Source organism: Macrobrachium rosenbergii, chromosome 9 (assembly GCF_040412425.1).
Source record: "Macrobrachium rosenbergii isolate ZJJX-2024 chromosome 9, ASM4041242v1, whole genome shotgun sequence".
NCBI classification, from domain to species: Eukaryota; Metazoa; Arthropoda; class Malacostraca; order Decapoda; family Palaemonidae; genus Macrobrachium; species Macrobrachium rosenbergii.
The window spans coordinates 58,103,112-58,122,246 of record NC_089749.1 but is presented as its reverse complement, the minus strand read 5'-3'; the positions used below and the strand labels follow the sequence as shown (position 1 = coordinate 58,122,246).

The 19,135-nt window shown below is 39.0% G+C and overlaps 2 protein-coding genes across 5 annotated transcripts in view; both read right to left on the bottom strand.

Annotated features, from left to right (window-relative positions):
* The window catches only part of LOC136841876 (replication factor C subunit 4), a 33,885-nt gene extending 27,420 nt beyond the window's left edge, over positions 1–6,465 (bottom strand). The window contains exons 1-3 of one of the 3 annotated variants that reach the window (XM_067109295.1): positions 6,348–6,465; positions 1,661–1,787; positions 1,128–1,206 (exon numbers count right to left, since the gene is read on the bottom strand). In XM_067109295.1, coding sequence (XP_066965396.1) covers positions 1,128–1,206; positions 1,661–1,770 — 189 coding nt within the window. In that variant the 5' untranslated portion in view covers positions 1,771–1,787; positions 6,348–6,465. Of the gene's footprint in view, positions 1–1,127; positions 1,207–1,660; positions 1,788–6,022; positions 6,206–6,347 lie in introns of those variants that run through there. The other 2 variants (XM_067109296.1, XM_067109298.1) reach the window with 2 other exon arrangements.
* Positions 6,466–17,556: 11,091 nt separating this feature from the next.
* The window catches only part of LOC136841873 (alpha-1,6-mannosyl-glycoprotein 2-beta-N-acetylglucosaminyltransferase-like), a 155,870-nt gene continuing 154,291 nt past the window's right edge, over positions 17,557–19,135 (bottom strand). For both annotated transcript variants that reach the window (XM_067109288.1, XM_067109289.1), the window contains exon 7: positions 17,557–19,135. This exon is cut by the window's right edge and continues 546 nt beyond it. The gene's annotated coding sequence lies outside the window, so the exon portion shown is untranslated.

Here is a 19,135-nt window from a genome sequence, read left to right as displayed (position 1 = left end):
CAGCAAGTGGCCACAAGCTCAGGTTTGGTATGGCTGGTTAAAATCCTCAGGAATAGTAGATAAACTCCTGTAACTTGGCAAAAATCTGTTGCTTCTATCAAACAGCCCTTAGAGACTGTGATGAAGTTGGGTAATCCTTTGAGGCTACCTTCTTTGCAATCAGAACTATGGAATTCTACAAAATGCTTTTCTTTCAATGCTGCCTTAACCCTCAGTCCTGATGCAAGAGAAAAGATCTGAATGGCAAATGGCTCATTCCAACTCTCAAAAATTACAACTACCCTTTGCGCACTTGTCTCATTTAACATACCACCCCTTGCCTAACAAACTACAAGAACATCTACACTGCCTAAGTATATTGTCATCTTTGTTGAGGAGAATAAGGACAGGGACAGACGGTGAAATATCAAGAACGTAGTTGGGATTACACACAAAGACATTAGCTGTACAAAGAAGGAGTTCTTGAGTGAGGTCATTACCTCCCACTTTAGGCTCCTACTAAGAACTTGTTCAAGCTATCCTTAACTGGGTTTTAATGCAAAAGTGGATACAGGAGGTTTGCAATTCATACGGACATTACTAGTTTATAAAGCTACGGAATGTTAGAAAAGCCAGTACATAATGTATGGTCATGATTATTATTAAACAGTATTGTAACCAGACCAATAAATTACATTTCTCACCTCCTCAAAGAGCTGACCAAAAAGATGCTTTTTCAAGACTAGGGTAAAGTTAAAGTTGGACAGCAAGGAAAAAAGTGAAAAGCAAAAGAATAATAAAGCAACTGAAGCAAGAGGGATACTTCAGGGAATCTTGAGTAGCCTTCAATATTAGGCCAACACCATATGTTACCTTTGCAGGGAGTCAGAATAAGGGAACAGTAACAGTCTACATCCTAAATCCTTATCAAAAAAATCTGGTAAAGTTACTCTATTAATTCATGGTTTTCAAATCCTGGTTGAAAAGATATTTACTAAGTATACTTTTCCAACACTTAAACAATCATTTTATTGTTTCAAATGCCATTTGTTACAGTAAAACTATGAAATCATGCTAGTCTCTCTTCATTATAACACTAAACAAGTAACTAAACTACAGTATTGAAACTGTCAAAAGGTAAGACTTACATCTGCACCTTGTAGTGTGCTCTTTAAAACAGCAACAACTTCATCTTGGTATGCTACATCATCAACTGTTTTTGGTCGGCTGTAAAGAGCAAAAAAAATTAACATGTGACCAGCAGTGGCCAGTAAAAATTCAGTCAAACTGATATCTTTTAATCAGCAACGGCATTCAAGTTATGCAAAAGTGCACTTAGAAGCATGTACCGTCATGGAAAACACTTGAAAAATGCCTGTATCAGTACAGTATTGTAAGAACCAGCTGTTAAAATGACTGCCAAGAGTATTTTTAATATTAAAGGCCATTTACAAGCAGAGGTTCCACTAGGATCATAAAAGGGCTACCAGTAACACTTCTCAATAATAACCTATGCAAAACATTGCACAAATAAAAAATGTTTGCTTAACCAGCACACTGCTAGAGGAAAGTTATTTACTTACACAAAATAAAGCTAAAATAAAAAATAATTACCAATACATTTAGTGTATCCTATGGTATATGATATTTTTGAGGAAGAGTCTCTACAAAACCAACTTACTATTTTTCAACCCAAGGAACTGGAGCTTTTCTTTTTACAGGTTTCTCCTTGCTTGGGCCAGCCTGACCAGCATCTGTCCCCAGTTTTCCAGTTTTGAGGAAGGCATGCATCTTTCAAGTTATGGTTCCTGAAACAAATGGAAATAACAATATTAGGTCTTCCTGAGAAGCTTTCGAATCAATAACCTGTTTGCTATTTAGGGATTACCTAATTTTTTTAATAATGATTTAAATAGGCCAGCATGGCTCACTGGTAAAGCACTGGACTGGCAATTGTGCAGTCCTAGGCTTAATTCTTTCTTATCATTCACTCAAAACACCCAGATGTAAATGAGTACCTGCATCAGGCCTATTACAGTAGACATTTCTCTATATGACATATACCCAACACCATTCAGTGGTACAAGACTGCTTTACTTTTGAACATAATATGGGTCATTACATATCTGTACAAAGTGTAAAAGACTTCTGAAATATTTCCTCATCCTTTTACACAGTACAAAGAAGAAACACTGAAACCATAAGTTAAGTGCAATGTATGCTCTGGGTACAGCACAAAAATTAGCAATTTTCTCAGTTCTACATGCTACTTCATTTCCATATACTCAACATTTACTTCTAATTGAGAACTCTCCAGTCAAAAACACCTAATACTGTATTATATATTTCCTTATTAATCATATGCAGCATAGAAGACTAACATTAAAATTGTGAACAGTTTTACATCAGACTTTCCCTACATTCTGTCTTGACTCAAAACTAGACTACATCCTCTTGACCTTCTCAGACTGGTGGCCTGAACCTTTCATGTCAGCCATTTCCCCAACTGAATGCTCCTCTCCCATGACAAACTAAAAATAAACACATGGCAGGGTTGCTGTCACTAAGGCTGCATTTGCACCAAACGAATTGAATCAATTCAGATAAACATAAATCATGATTTGTCTTGATTCACCACAAACTTCAACAGAACCATTCACACCAGGTGAATCAAGCAGATTTGATTCAAGTTACTGCTGCAGCTGGGCCAATTTTTTCAATCAGTCACAGTGAGTCGACATAGATGTACACACCACGCTAGCAAGACGTCATGATCAATTAAGAACGAGCAATGCGCTACATATGATCCCTGAAATCCTATGCACTGAGATCGAGATGCAATAGTTACTTTGTGGAAGATTGCTACTGAAATGAAATGATGCAATAGCTACTTTGTGGAAGGCGACTGCTTCTGAAATGAAATGATGCGATAGCTACTTTGTGGAAGGCGATTGCTTCTGAAATGAAATGATGCAATAGCTACTTTGTGGAAGGAGATTGCTACTGAAATGATATGATGCAATAGCTACTTTGTGGAAGGAGATTGCTACTGAAATGAAATGAACAGGTGATTCAAGTATTTTATTACTCACTTTATATGGTAAACCTATGTATCAGTGGGTCATTCAGTCCTGCCACTCAACAGTTCCACATGATGGTACAAAATATTCTCTCAGGGTGTCACCACAGACTGACATAGCTTCTGCTGCAGGACTCATATGTCTTGGTGTCAAGCTCATAATTAAACAGATGATATCACTTTATCATCGTTACCAAGAGATTTGAAATAGTTATCATGCTGAATGAAACTATGAAGTACACAGATACTTTTAACTAGAGCTTCAGACTGTTTCCATTCCTGTTTTAAGTACACTAACTTTCATAGCTAACACACCAAAGTGCATCCTACTGTACTTTTGGCTCTGCTTTGGAGTACTCTAGGCCCTTTCAAGGCTAAGACCTCATTAGACTGGGCCCAAGTGTTCAAAATTTAGCCATGTTTAACAATACCCATCTCAATATTAAAGTTTCTTTGTACAAAATTTCAAAAGTTACATCAGATGAGTCACATTAATACACTATATGACAGCTCTCAGTCACACATACAGAATTACTATCTGTCATGAGAACCTTAAAGAACTGAACAATGCCCTCTGTTACCTTTGCAAAATTAAAAACATTAATATCCAGCTATATGCTATACTAAACATTTTTTTCATCCTAAAACACAATACACTGTACATACAATACTGTATGTACAGAATAGGCAAGCAAACCAAATATGAACTTATGGGTGGCAAAGGGGAGTGCTCTGAACATAGTTTAAATTTGCAATCCTGTTTGTTTGTTTCTCTGAATGTTTGTAAGTTGAATGTTTGGAAGCTGAGTGGTCTCTGTACTTGTCAGGAGCATGCATCCCAAATCATCTTTGCCTCCACTTCTTCAACAATATAAATCATCCTCCCATCATGAACTTACTCAGCTGTGACTGTTCCCGAAATGGTACTGTCTTCAACAGTATTGTAAATAGAGTTCTAAAATACTTAGCAGTGCAAGTAAATCCATCATGGTACTCCAACAAAAAATTATCTAGTCTGAATGTGCTTCCCATTTATACCAAAAACACTACAATATGCCAGTTGCAGATTTTGGTATGAACATGAATGTGTTGAATATCTTGATGAACAGGCTCATTGGTGGTTGCTAGGTTTATATTATTTTGCTCTTTCAAATGACTGAAAGTCAAAATTCAGACACTAGTGAATGGAATGAGTCATAATTTTGGTACACTGTCAAACTTTGAATTTGAAATCAAAGTTGGTTTCTGGTAAATTTCAGGATAATCATCACTCTTGAAATTTAATTAAAACACATCTATGATTAGTTGATAACTTTGGATTTTATTAAAACTCAACATACAATTTTGGGAATGTGAGAAGAGGGAAAATTACAGTTAGTTTGGAAATTCCATCAGATTCTAAGTAACATTATAAAATTTTTTATAATGTTAGAATGCATGACAATTTACACAGTAACTATGTGTTTTTTTTCTCTTTACACATTCCCAATGTTGAGTTTTAATACCAAACAAAAATCCTATAGATGTTTTTAATTAATCATGTTGTTGATGAAAATAAGAGGATGACCAATCTCACTAAAAGTTTCACAGTCTCCATTCCATTCACTGTCTAGAATTTTGACACAAACACAAGTTTGATTTCCTTAAAGTTCAAAGTGATATGGCCAATTGTAGTAAAATTATGACTCATAAATCCCTGATTAGTGTAACTGAATCATGTACACTTTCAGTCATTAAAGAAAGAGCAAAATAATATAAGCCTATAGCCTACTACTTCCCAATGAGTGATGCTAGTTCGTTGATTTAGGCTAAAAATGAAAGCTGTCTCCTGGAACACAATTACAAAATTGCTGTGACGAGGGGACATGGGCTAAAAATCAGGTCTGTCAAGACTAATCCAGAATGCAGACTATCATAAACCTATCAAGAAGTAATAGAACTTCCAAAATAACAGCCTAACAGTGGGCTTGAAATACAATGAAAGTCTTCATACCTTTATCAGTATATATACATAGGCTAACTTGGGCTATTATTCTCCTACCTGTTACAGCCTATTCCCTCTGGAAAAATGCTACAATGATCATTTCAGATGGGTGTACTAAATTACATGTTGGTGAGGAATTAGCGTAAAATCACAGTATTACCCTATTGCCACCTGGAAACCACTGCAGACAGGGGTTGGGTGGGGGGGAGGGGGTGGTTTAGGCTGTAAGTTTTGGGCTGAAAATTGACGAAAAAAACACATCTTAACATTTCCTTACGTAGGGCACTGTGCCCTGAGCTGGCAGGGAAAGAGGGGCTTTGTCCCATTCTATAAAGAATATTTGGGTACAATGCAGAGGGAGGGGTCACAACATACTTGAGGGGGAGAGGGGGCAGGAAGGACGAAGGACAGCCCCTCCCCCCGACCTCGGCCAAGTTTGGACAGCGCCTGAGGGAAGGTTAGGTAAAGGTAACTCTGGTTTGGTCATAGTCTATTCCCTCTGAAATGCCTACTAGCCACAGCCTACAGTAGCCCTGACCCCTGAAATGCCTACTAGCTGCAGCCTACACTAGCCCTGACCCCTAACTTTGCATTCCCCCCTATTTTTTTTATATTTTTGGCCATTTCTGAGGTAGGCCTAGTTTGCACACTTTGGTCTGCAGTCACCTAGCCACTCAGCCTTATGCAAAATGTCTATGAGTGCTTAAGTTTAACAACAGCTAGCCTGTACTAAGGGTGCCAGGCTGAGGAATGCTACTGTGCCCCTCCGGTTCAGTAGCTACCAGTTCAGCATAGGCCTATGTGCAATATGTGCACTGTGTTTAAGCTAGTACCAGCCCCTTAGGAATGAATGTAATAACATAAAAAACAGTAAAGGAATACCATAAACATATACAAACGACATAAACAAATTCATAAAGAAAGAGCAGTAAATATCTCTGTCCGTGAATGGCGGCAACGAGGCTAACCTTCAGTCTTACCGGATAAACCAGCCTACGCAAAAATCTAATGGCTCAGCCTGATAACATGCGCCTACTTCATCTACAGACTAAATTGGGGATAATGATACTCTCATCAAGACTTAGGTTGTGCCAAAAAAAGTAGGCCAAAGTGGCCGACAACAGCCGTCGGTCCCTCACCAAGTCAAGTGTAATTAAAAGCTCATATTTGCAGTCAGTTGACAAACACTCATCCATTCAAATCTTAGACCTAAGTCACTTTTCCGACTAAACCGAAATAGTTTGAAACACAGCCCTGCAATATAATAGTAATAATAATGAGATTAAAATGATCTCTTATATTTACCACGAAATTTACAGGAGCCTTTTTGCCGCGTAAACAAAACAAAACAGATGCGTTCTATTGGGAACAGAATAACCAAGAAATAACCGCGCCGTTTTGCTGAAAGTCTTAATTTCATATATATTTTTTAGTGTAATTTAGCCTATACACGTTTTCATTAGTACCTGATTTTTATATAATATTATTTGATACATTTAAACGCATCCCCTTAGGCTTAAAACGTATAAAGAGTAAAAAAATTGAGAAATGTTTCAGTTCAAGGTATTGCTGGATACACTAACATAACGCACCTTACCGCGGTTTTGCTCATTGACATACATGTCAAGTTTGGGTTGTTAACCGTTCTTAGATGCACCTATGGGTCTGCCATCTTACCCCTCCACGATTACACTACGTTTTGAATTTTATTTATGTATATATGTTTAATAATTTCTTTTCAAATGCATATTAAAGAATTCATCAGTTGCATAAACCAGATCAGTTAACTGGATAGTTTGTTCATAATATGCATGAAAACATGCGCAGCCATATACATGCTGTATATATATATATATATATATATATATATACACACACACATATATATATATATATATATAAAGCTCAGAACCATATATATATATATATATACCCTTCATATCTTGGGGGCCTCAGAACCATCGTAAGGAACCCTCTCTCATCTTGGGGCCTCTCTCTCTCTCTCTCTCTGCCCGAAATATATTTTGCCTATTAATCCAGTCTTATATACATATATATACATATGTGTGTGTTTGTGTGTGTGTGAAGGAAGAAACTAGACTTCATGAAGACGCTGCACATACATGAAAAGAAAAAACATTCATGGACCGAATTTAGCTTGCGATCTGCCAGTTGAATAACCCAGCTACGTTGGCTACTATGCCCGAAAAGTTTTGTCTGCTCAAATCTTGTTGGGGGGGTGGGGGGCGGGCTGCAGCCCCCCTGGGTCGTACGCCTATGCTCAGAGCATGTTCTGCCATTACGTATTGTAATGATCTAGACTCTTTTTTTTCCATTTTAATGAGATAACTGCTACCGTGGCAAAAACTATATGAAGTTGTTATCTTAGCCACTGATATCATATTGAGTTTGATATGGCGAGAGCATGAACACGCTTAAACACATCACAAATACACGTGTCAAGGACACACGGTGTTAAGGACAAGACTGGCATTTCTTCGTAGAGGGGAAATGAAACAAAATTAAGGAAATATAGAGTAAGAGTATATGTTCAAGTACAAATAGTTTTCAATATGAAGACATCCCAAGCAAGTTCAATGAAACAACCGGCTTAATCAGGTCACAGCTGTCGCCATCACCCGAGTTTTGTCTGCATAACTGAGGTAAACCGGATTAACCTTACCTTGCATTTGAGTAAGCCCGGGGGAAGGTTGGAAAATTTTTAAATGTTGTAATAGAGGGGGAAAGAATATCTTCAGTGACGACACAAATAATATGGTGCAGAAGTTGCGCATGGTATTCATATTCTGTAGCTCTATCAAGAAATGAGTTCATAGGGGAGGTAATTATTAAGAAAATCAAATAAAATTTGGCCTTATCCTATACAATATTCGAATTTGATTATATATATATATATATATATATATATATATATATATATATATATATATATATATATATATATATATATATAAAGTATCTTACACCTAGCGCTACACATATACAGCAATCTAACATTCAGGCACTTGACTTCAATATTGTAGTTATCAGCAGGTATACACTCAGATAAATCTGATAGATTATCACAGTAAAGAGACATCATATTCTTCTTGCATTCTGTTAGCAGCGTTCTTATTGGTAGCCTACTGTACATTCATGAACTAAATGTTGATATTAAACTGCAAACGTGACTAAATCGAACAAGCACACGCACACGCCTTCTTCATTAATCGTATTACAGACACAATTCACTTTCGTGTCCACAACAGTGCACGAACTTTGGGCTGGCGCGTTGCACGCCACGATATAACACGGCATTATTGTCTTTCAGTTCATGCCGCCTAATTGAGTCATGAATAAGATGCCAATTTTGAGTAAAAAAAGTGAGTAATGCCTTTTCAGGAAGTGTTTTCGTAACACGAATGTAGACAACTGTTTGAGATTATCAGTGAATCTTTTATGATTAACAGTGACGATATCAAAATTCGCAGTGTTTTATTTTCGCCTGACTTGCTCGAGAACGCTTTGTGTTTGATTTACCTTGACCAAAACATCCACATATACGTCTCTTTCTCGAACATGGCTCATAAACAACGCTGGAAAACAACTGCCATGTTTAGTCTGGCAAAGCCAAAACTGTTTAATTCCTGATGGCGACGTCCTTGTCTGCAAGCACGTTCGTCCAGCGAAGTGGGTTTCAGCTTTCCATTGCAATTCATATTTTTTGAAGCAGGGGCCGACGTAAATGACAGTTCAAGGCTAGTTTTCTTTTTGTACCAAGGTCTGGAGAAAAATATGTGGGTTCCATGTCCCTCAAGGGAAGGAAATCTATATGACAATTCCTATTTTTTGAAGCAGAGGCCGACGTAAATGGCAGTTCAAGGTAGTTCCTTTTTTTTGTATCAAGGCCTGGAGAAAAATATGTTGGGTCCACACCCCTGAAGGGTAGGAAATCCGTATGACAAAAAAAAAAAAAAAGGGCATTTGAAGAGGATTCCAGGGCTTTGCCGTTGTGGGAATAAAACGCTGAAAGGGTTGGGTGGCTGTGGGAGTTTTTCCTCTTCTCTTTCTAGTATTGTGACTTTTTTTATGTAGTTGTTCTTGTGATTATTGTTATTAAAATAGTTTAACCAGGCCACTGAGTGTTGTTTTTGTTACAGACTGCGGATTCTATATCTTCGATTACTTGAAAAGATTCACCTAAAAATATAGCTTGAAAATCATGAATTAAGAGTTATTATTATTATTATTATTATTATTATTATTATTATTATTATTATTATTATTATTATTATTACGAAGGAAAAGACCCTCTTTAAGGCAAGTTTTGTTGAATAAAATGGCTGCATTTTGCGAATCAATTCGCAAAATTCAACCATTTTATTAAACAAAAATACTTTTATTATTATTATTATTATTATTATTATTATTATTATTATTATTATTATTATTATTATTATTATTATTATTATTATTATTACTATTCGACTTTAATTTTCAAACTGATGAATAAACTAAGCAGCATCTCAATTTATGTATATGCTTTGGACATGTATTATTACTATTCTTAAGAGAGGCTGCAAAACGGTTTTGGTGTGAGGTGTCCCATAATAACAATAATAATAATAATAATAATCAGAAAATCCCCGAGATCAATACAGAACCGCCAGGGTTCTTTGCAAAGTTTAGCAATAAATCTCCGTTAGTTCCAAGTCCAATTTCCCCCGAACATAGCCGTGGGGCATTTGTCTAGCTCACTGCTTTGATAAGTGGATATCTGTCCATTGGGAGCGTATTTCTATGATATATCACTCGGGGGGAGAGAGAGAGAGAGAGAGAGAGAGAGAGAGAGAGAGAGAGAGAGAGAGAGAGACTGTAATGGGACCTCTGCAGACTGCTTCCAAAGAGAGAGAGAGAGAGAGAGAGAGAGAGAGAGAGAGAGAGAGAGAGAGAGAGACTGTAATGGGACCTCTGCAGACTGCTTCCAAGAGAGAGAGAGAGAGAGAGAGAGAGAGAGAGAGAGAGAGAGAGAGAGAGAGACTGTAATGGGACCTCTGCGCAGACTGCTTCCAAAGAGAGCGAGAGAGAGAGAGAGAGAGAGAGAAAGAGAGAGAGAGAGAGACTGTAATGGGACCTCTGCGCAGACTTCTTCCAAAGAGAGAGAGAGAGAGAGAGAGAGAGAGACTGTAATGGGACCTCTGCGCAGACTACTTCCAGAGAGAGAGAGAGAGAGAGAGATAGAGAGAGAGAAAAGAAGTAATGGGACCAGTGTGCAGACTACCTCCAGAGAGAGAGAGAGAGAGAGAGAGAGAGAGAGAGAGAGAGAGAGAGAGACTGTATATGGGACCTCTGCGCAGACTACTTCCAGAGAGAGAGAGAGAGAGAGAGATAGAGAGAGAGAAAAGAAGTAATGGGACCAGTGTGCAGACTACCTCCAGAGAGAGAGAGAGAGACTTTAATGGGACCTCTGCGCAGACTACTTCCAGAGAGAGAAAGAGAGATAGAGAGAGAGAGAGAAAAGAAGTAATGGGACCAGTGTGCAGACTACCTCCAGAGAGAGAGAGAGAGAGAGAGAGAGAGAGAGAGAGAGAGAGAGACTCTAATTCTTAGCTAAGCTTCTTTTGTGGAAACGACAACAAATGTTTAGATTGCAGTCCGTTAAAACACATTGCACCTCTGTTGACCTAAGCGGGAAATTATGTACCCAGCAGTTAGACGACTGTGGTGGGTGGCAAGCAGGTTGCAGAAGGGCGTTAGGCTATACCTACATACTTAAGGTTCTTTGCGGCGTCCCTTCGGCCCCTAGCTGCACCCCCTTTCATTCATTTTACTGTACCTTCATTCATATTCTCTCTTCCATCTTGCTATCCACCCTCTCCTAACAATTGTCTCATATTGCAACTGCGAGGTTTTCCTCCCGTTACACCTTTCAAGCCTTCTACTCTTAATTTCCCTTGTAGCGTTGAATGACCTAAAAGGTCCCAGTGCTTGGCCTTTGTCCTAAATTCTATATTCCATTCCATTCCTACAGTGTCTTTGGTAATTGTTGTTTGTACACCTTCCTTTCCTTTATCCTTTACCTCTAGGTATGGGGTCATTATTATCACCTCTCTCACCTCTTCCTTTTCAATGTGTTCCTTTTCTTTTTCGTTTGATTTCCCCCTTTTATCTCTCTCTCTCTCTCTTTCCCTTTTAGTGGTTCTTTTACTGTTTCCATTTTGGTGTTGCTGCATTTTAAGTTCTCGGTGTTTTTGGTGTTCGTTTCTCTCTTCCTCCTTTCTTTTTTTCGTTTGGTTTTGGTGCCCTTATTTTCAGGTTGTTTTATCTTCGCATCACTTTCAGTTCCCCTCTACTTTATTCTCCCTCTCCCCGTACTTTCTCTTTCTCCGTCCACTTTCCTTCTCTCTCTCTCTCTCTCTCTGTGACCCGTTTCCTTTCTCTCTCTCTCTCTCCTTTTATTTCCTCCCGAATTTCCTTTCGCTCACATTTTTCCTTCCTCTTTTCTCTCTCTCGCCTCAATTTATTTTCGTTCCCCCAGCTTTTTCCTTCTCCCCCTCTTCTCTCTCTCTCCTCAGTTTCTTTTCGTTCCTCCCTCTTCTTCCTTTTCCCACATCTTCTCTCTCTCTCTCTCTCTCCTCAAGTTCTTTTCGTTCTTCCGTCTTTTTTCTTCTCCCTCCTCAATTTCATTTCGTTCCTCCCTCTTTTTCCTTCTCCCGCTATCTCTTTTCGTTCCTCCCTCTTTTTCCTTCTCCTTCTATCTCTCTCCTCAATTTCTTTTCGTTCCTCCCTCTATCTCTCTCCTCAATCTCTTTTCTTTCCTCCCTCTTGTTCCTTCTCCCTCTATCTTTCCTTTCATTCTCTCCCCAATATCTTTTCGCTCATCCTCTTTTTTCTTCTCCCTCTTCTATCTCTCTCTTTTTCTCTCCTTTTACCCCCTCCCAAATTTCTTTTTGTTCCCCCTTTTCTCTCTCATCAAAACCTTTTTTTTTCCCATCCTGATAATCTCTATACAATCTCTATACTGTTACAAATAAATGATTTCAGTAGGAGCCGAGATTCACATGACCAAAAAGATCTGATCTCCTTTTCTGATGAATGTCAGTCTCCCGTCACTTGGAGAAGAGTATGTTTACAAACAAGGGTTTTTTTTTTTTATTCAAAACAAACTCCTGGCTTGGTTGTTTTTTTATTCGATAAATACATCATCATCCTGTGCAAACTAGTTTCTATCACACAGAATACTTACAAAATACTTACAAATCCGTATCACAAACAACCGGGAGTATTCAGTGGTGTGGAATGGTTTGCCGAGAAGGGAGAAAGGCGGCGGTGAAAGTTCTCATCCTTTCTTTTTTTTTTCCCCTTTCTTGCTTGATCGCACTGTCTGCTTCCATTAACTTTCGGTTAAAACGCCAATTTGTCGGGTTTTGCTTCCGCGACTGAATGAGATCTGTTGAATATTTTCTTGGAATCTATCTATAATAATAAAATCCGAGAGGATCCGGGCTTGTTTGTCCTCCCCCGGGTGACAGTAGGGGAGACATGACACAGCCACCCACCCACTGCAAACTGGTTTGTCCGTCCCGGGTAGGGGCGGGGTAGGTAAGGGAACGGGAGGGTAGGGGAGACACCCACCCTCCTCCTGCAAACCTGTTTGTCCGCCCCGGGTGAGGGCGGGGTAGGTAGGGGAGACATCCAACCTCCTCCTGAGAACCTGTTTGTCCGCCCTGAGTGGGGCGGGGTAACTAGGGGAGCGGAAGGGCAAGGGAGACATCCATCTTCCTCCTGCAAACCCATTTGTCAGCCCCGGGTGGGGGTGGGGTAGGTAGGGGATCGGGAGGGTTGGGGAGACAGTAACCCCGGGTTCCAGCGCGCGTGGTGCGTGCCAGCAAGCTTGAATTACAATAAAAGGTGTACAATCCTGATAATTATTTTGATCTTCTAGTATGAATTCAATTGCTCTTCTGCCTATTTCAATCTGACTATAACTTACTTTCGATCCTCGCGTTTGTGTCGTATTGAAAGAAACTTTTTTATTTTTTATTTACTCCTCGACATCACTACATAATACTTTAATTTTCAAGTACAAATAAATTTCATGCACTCTTTTTTTTATTTACCTGTTTCAGGCATCAATTATTTCATCGCGAAAGAATGCCTACATAATAAGCAAGTTGTTATTGTAATCAACCTTTCCTAATCCTGACAGTTTATCTGATAGCGAGGTTTATCATTCTGTAATGCAGAGCTTTGGTGCTATTTAAAAGAATTACATTTCTAATCAGTCTCTATTTATAACTAAATAACCACGAGAGTAAACGGAGAAACATTACTCACTCGTTCGATAAAAAAAATCTCATTCTCTATCGTGACTTTTTCCGCGTCGAGGGCAAAACAGTTGGCAACTTTTTATTAAATTCTTCTTCTTCTTCTTCTGTGTAAATAACCGAGGAAGTTAATGGAGGCGCCGTATTCACGCACGTGCGTCATGTTTTGGCCACGAAGGCAAACCATTCCACGGGGGAAACAAAACAACGACCCAAGTCAGGGGACAATATTACACGTGACGCAACAGTATAAGAAAACACCCTACACAGTACGAAATGTCTGTAGAAACACGCTGGAAAAATATATATACGATATGTGTCTAAGACCGTCGGTATAAACACACTACACACTCTTGACAAAGCAAAAAAGACGGTGACTTGGAAAACTCTCTCTCACACACAAACACACACACACACGATTGCAGACGAAGTGGTAAACGTGGTGAAACGATGATATATATATCTTTCTGTTTTTACGTCTAAGTACTGATTTTTTTTTGTTTCTTCCTTCATAAATACTAAAGCCTCTTATCTTCCTGCTGATAAGCATCACGACTTCTAATTCTTTCTTTAATTCACTACAGAGTCCTTTCAGGAATTTTTTTCTGTTATAGACACTGTGACCTTTTTGTAATTACTTTCTACAAGTACTCAGTCCTCTTAACCCGGTTTTTTCTGTTTATAAATACTTCGACCTTTTAAATACCATTTTATCACTACAGCGGTCTTTAAAGTTAACGTCCATTTATAAACATCGAGCTGTTTATTTTTTTTCAAGAAATCTTTGGCATAATTATTTTTATCTATTTATCACATCAACGTCAAAAGCAGCCAGCGCCTGACATCTTTACCTCTCCGCCTGCTTCGATAATCTCTCCTTCAGCTTCAAGGGTTTCCTCAAATGGCACTGAGGCTATATTGGCACTGTTCATTATCACTTTCTGAAGGCACTATAATGAGCCTGCTACAGTCACGATTCGGCAACTATTGAGTACCTACTTTGGACTTGACTAGTCAGCCAGCCACGAATCTGAACCCTTTTCTCAGGCTGATATCTGTTACTTTTACCAGCACACCTGAACGTAGTCAAGACGTTGCACAAAAGAGTCTAAATGCGTCACATAGCCTGAATAAGATAAGCTACGACGGCTGTGAAATAAGGAAAAGAAAACTTCGCCCAAACCGTTTTCCGTTACTCAGAGAACACGAATGAACGTAACCGGGAAAGCTGCACTCCAGAATGTAAAAGAATAATAACAGGAAAAAAGAAAAGTGGCAAAACTTTTCCATCTCTTTTCACCCGAAATCCGGAGATCCGTAGCAACACAAAATTTCGGCGAAACGTCGTTATCTTGACCAAACGAACCAAAGATATCGCGGGTTCACAATGCTTTTTATTCGAAGCCTAAAGGTGCCCTGTTTATCAGCACCACTGGCACGTTCATTTCTCCTCAAGATCAAAACAAGGGGGTTGCAGGGCCCTAGATTCGGGTAACTTTCTGATCACAAGGGTTTCCGAATGGCGTTGATTTCGAGTGAATTTTGGAATAAAAGTTAACTATTGTGCATCACTATAATGTGACCGGAAGTAATAAGTAAAAAACCACAATCATGTATAAGAGCGATTGTATTTTTCTAAAATACAAAAAAAGTGTAAAAAAAGGGGGAGGAGCGTTTGGAGGTCAAAACAAATTGGTTTCTGTCTACAAGACCTCTTAGGCCTAGGGAACAGGATGTCAAATGACTTCACTGCTAACCAACTTTGACATCAAACGGCTTAGAAGTCAAATAGCTACGGATTTTTATATCAACAATCTCAGGTTCAAACAGCTTCGAAGTTTGACATCAAACGACTTCAAGTTCAACCACCTTTGACAGCAGCGGGCCTTTGGTCAAAGCATTTTGGTTTCAAATGACTTAGGCCCAAATAGCTGACAGGAAACAGCTTCAGGGCCTATTAGCTGATACAAAACAGCTTCAAGGCCAAATAGCTGAAATGAAACAGCTTCAGGGCCAAATAACTGAGATGAAACAGTTTTGGGGCCAAATAGCTGAAATGAAACAGCTTCAGGGCCAAACAGCTGACATGAAACAGCTTCAAGGCCAAATAGCTGACACGAAACAGCTTCAGGGCCAGATAGCTGACATGAAACAGCTTCAGGACAAAATAGCTGACATGAAACAGCTTCAGGGCCAAATAGCTGACATGAAACAGCTTCAGGGCCAAATAGCTGACATGAAACAGCTTCAGGGCCAAATAGCTGACATGAAACAGCTCTAGGACCAAATAGCTGACACGAAACAGCATCAGGGCCAAATAGCTGACATGAAACAGCTTCAGGGCCAAAAAGCTGACACGAAACAGCTCCAGGGCCAAATAGTTGACATGAAACAGCGCCAGGACCAAATAGCTGACACGAAACAGCTTCAGGGCCAAATAGCTGACATGCAACAGCTCCAGGATCAAATAGCTGACACGAAACAGCTCCAGGGCCAAATAGCTGACACAAAACAGCTCCAGGGCCAAATAGGCTGACACGAAACAGCTTCAGGGCCAAATAGGTGACATGAAACAGCTCCAGGGCCAAATAGCTGACATGAAACAGCTCCAGGGCCAAATACTGTAGCTGACACGAAACAGCTTCAGGGTCAAATAGCTGACATGAAACAGCTCCAGGGCCAAATAGCTGACATGAAACAGCTCCAGGGCCAAATAGCTGACATGAAACAGCTTCAGGGCCAAATAACTGACATGAAACAGCACCAGGGCCAAATAGCTGACATGAAACAGCTTCAGGGCCAAATAACTGACATGAAACAGCTCCAGGGCCAAATAGCTGACACGAAACAGCTCCAGGGCCAAATAGCTGACACGAAACAGCTTCAAGGTCAAAGAGTTTCGACTTTGCACTGCACCAGGGTCAAATGGCATTTGGTCAGCTGACCTAACTTCATAAGAATTAAAGATTTTCTCTTATTTCGTTTCAAGGTGTCTCGTTCCGGTGTCGATTTCATTTTTCATATATAAACCACTAACTCAAAGTGTTGGCTTTTCTGGCCTAAGTGCGACAGTTTGCTGTTCACAACAGGCACCCGCGTTCTGTAGCAATTTTCAGCAGTGGTTTACGGGATCCCAGCGTTGCGTTATCACAGTGGCTGAAGCCAAATTAAGCACGGACCGAAAATATCATTCTGCACAAACCTGCATGCTAGTGGAATGTGAAAGAACTCGTCAGTAAAGTCACGAATACCGAGAAATCAGGTGCTGGATATGAAACTGCATGGGAAAAACTACTTATAAAACAACACACACACACACACACACACATATATATATATGTATATATATAATATATATTTTATATATGTATATAGATATATATATATATATATATATATATATATTATATATATATATATATATATATATATATATATATATATATATATATATATATATATATATATATATATATATATATAATTACAACCGCTTAAAGACATGAACTTCTAGTTCAGTCACCAGTCAAAACAAACGCACATACATACATCACGTGTACATGCTCTCACACAAACATTCATATACACGTATTTTAACGATACAAAAGGGAACATGTTTGTCTTACATACGCCATTGTGCTTAAATTGTCTATACAGTTTATCACATCACAGATCATAACTACAAAAAAAGAAAAAAAAAGAGAAAAACAAATGGAGCCGAATAAAGAAAAACACACCTTGTCAATAAGTCAATATTTGTACACTGTTGTGTTCTAGCGAACTACACCTTTATCAAACGCGTTCATATATATTCTTTATTATTCCTCGTGACAAACATTCACTTTTTCGCTGCTCGCATAAGCTGTTAGTATTTGCATTGCTTTGTGGTGTAGAGGCACAGACGTGCTTTGTTAAGTAGTTCATGAAGCACGGAGGTAGGGAGAGAATTCCAGATACTGACGTGAATGATATGAAAGATTGATCAGAATGTTTGTCTTTCGAGTTAAAGGCTCCTGCGTAGACTTTGTATCACTATTATTACTATTATATTTTATGTTTTTATTATTATTATTATTATTATTTTAACTTGTATGGTGCTCACTATTATTCTAAAATATAATTTTTTCTTCTTTCTTATTTGTCACAGAATTATTTTCAGTTTTCATTCATCTACTCCGTTTCCTATGTTTATTTTTTGTTCTCTGTTATTTTGTTCTTCGGCAGTTTTCAGCTCTGAACATTTCGTGATATATCGAGTCAGAAAGAAAATTCTCGGTGGAAATCCAGTGAAAGCTAAGTGACTTTATCTAAAAGCCAACACACACACACACACACACACACACACACACACACACACACGACCACACAACAGCTTCTTTATCGTTACCCACAACACTGATGACATGCACAATTTGAAATATGCCAACCCAGCAACTGGAGAATCTGTTCACCACAGCACTGTATCACCCGTATGCTTTAGGTCCTCGAAAAATATATAAATGGGTTCTGACGATGTTGCTTCTTCAAGAAATTTTACGCCGGGAAACTGACGCCCTTCGTTTTCCGAGAAGTTCGACATATTGTTTTCAATATGCGTCTTTCGATTTAGCAGTTCCTTTCAAGAACTGCCAAAGGGATGTCCTTTTTCATGACAAGAGAGAGAAATTGTTGGATGTAATATTTCGGAAGTTATGGACGTCCTTACACGCCTACCTCTTGATAGAACCCTGGCTTCTTCCTTTCCGCGGTTCTCAAAAGCTCATGGCAATATGAAGGAACACCTTTGAATGAAACTCGCCAAAAAAACTTGGCCCGGTAAAACACGTCTATTTCTTGAATATTTTTCTTTTTTTTTGCCTCTTGTTTCACTGAGGTAACACTCATTTTGGCAACCAATAAAATAGGCGTAATCTGCTGGCTCAAGAAACACTGTCTAATCAGTTCCCAGCCTCAACATTGTCGAGTCAATCACAAGGACAGAAAAATACATTTTTATTTTCTCATCTGGAACTTTGTCACCAACGAGAACTCTTTCCAGACAAGTATCTACTTTCTATTCTTGAACGTCCTAGCACGTCCGAGGAACTGAGCAGAACGGGCCATAGTCACTATTCCGTAATAATACTGATTAATCTCTGGTCTGACGCGAATCACAGCAAAGAGATCACAACACTAGGGGGTCGTCTTTTTCTTTGTTTTTTGAAACGTGTAAGAAAAAAACCTCTACGTTCACCATGACTGAATCTCTCATTCTGACTCACTGTTCCGGAAGTACGATAACATTATCTGTCACCAAAGATAACCTTGATCAACCTTTTAGACCACCAAATTTAACTGGCGTATTTGCTTATTTTCCGTTTCCAAGCTAGCGTGATATCTATGGAACTCTTAATTCGCATTGTTTACATAACAAATCGTCTTAGAATCCGTTACTTTTCAGGCGTCTGTAAATTCACTTCCAGTACTACTTCGGTAGTTGTGACTGTCAAATATTCTACAGCCACTTCAGAAACGTCGATATCACACTGGTTCTCTACGAGACACTCAGCCGGAATTGTTTGATTCCAGTCTCTTGAGTCCCTTGTGCCACCTTAGCGTTCCACACTTAACAGGATTCCAGAACCAACTTAACTGATCCAGTTCCCGACCTTGGAAGAGCCTCTTCCGACCCTTGCCGTTCCGGAATCGACTTAACTGATTCAGTTCCAGACTTTGGAAGTCTCAACCGACCTCTTGAACGTTCCAGACTCAAAATAGCTGATCAAG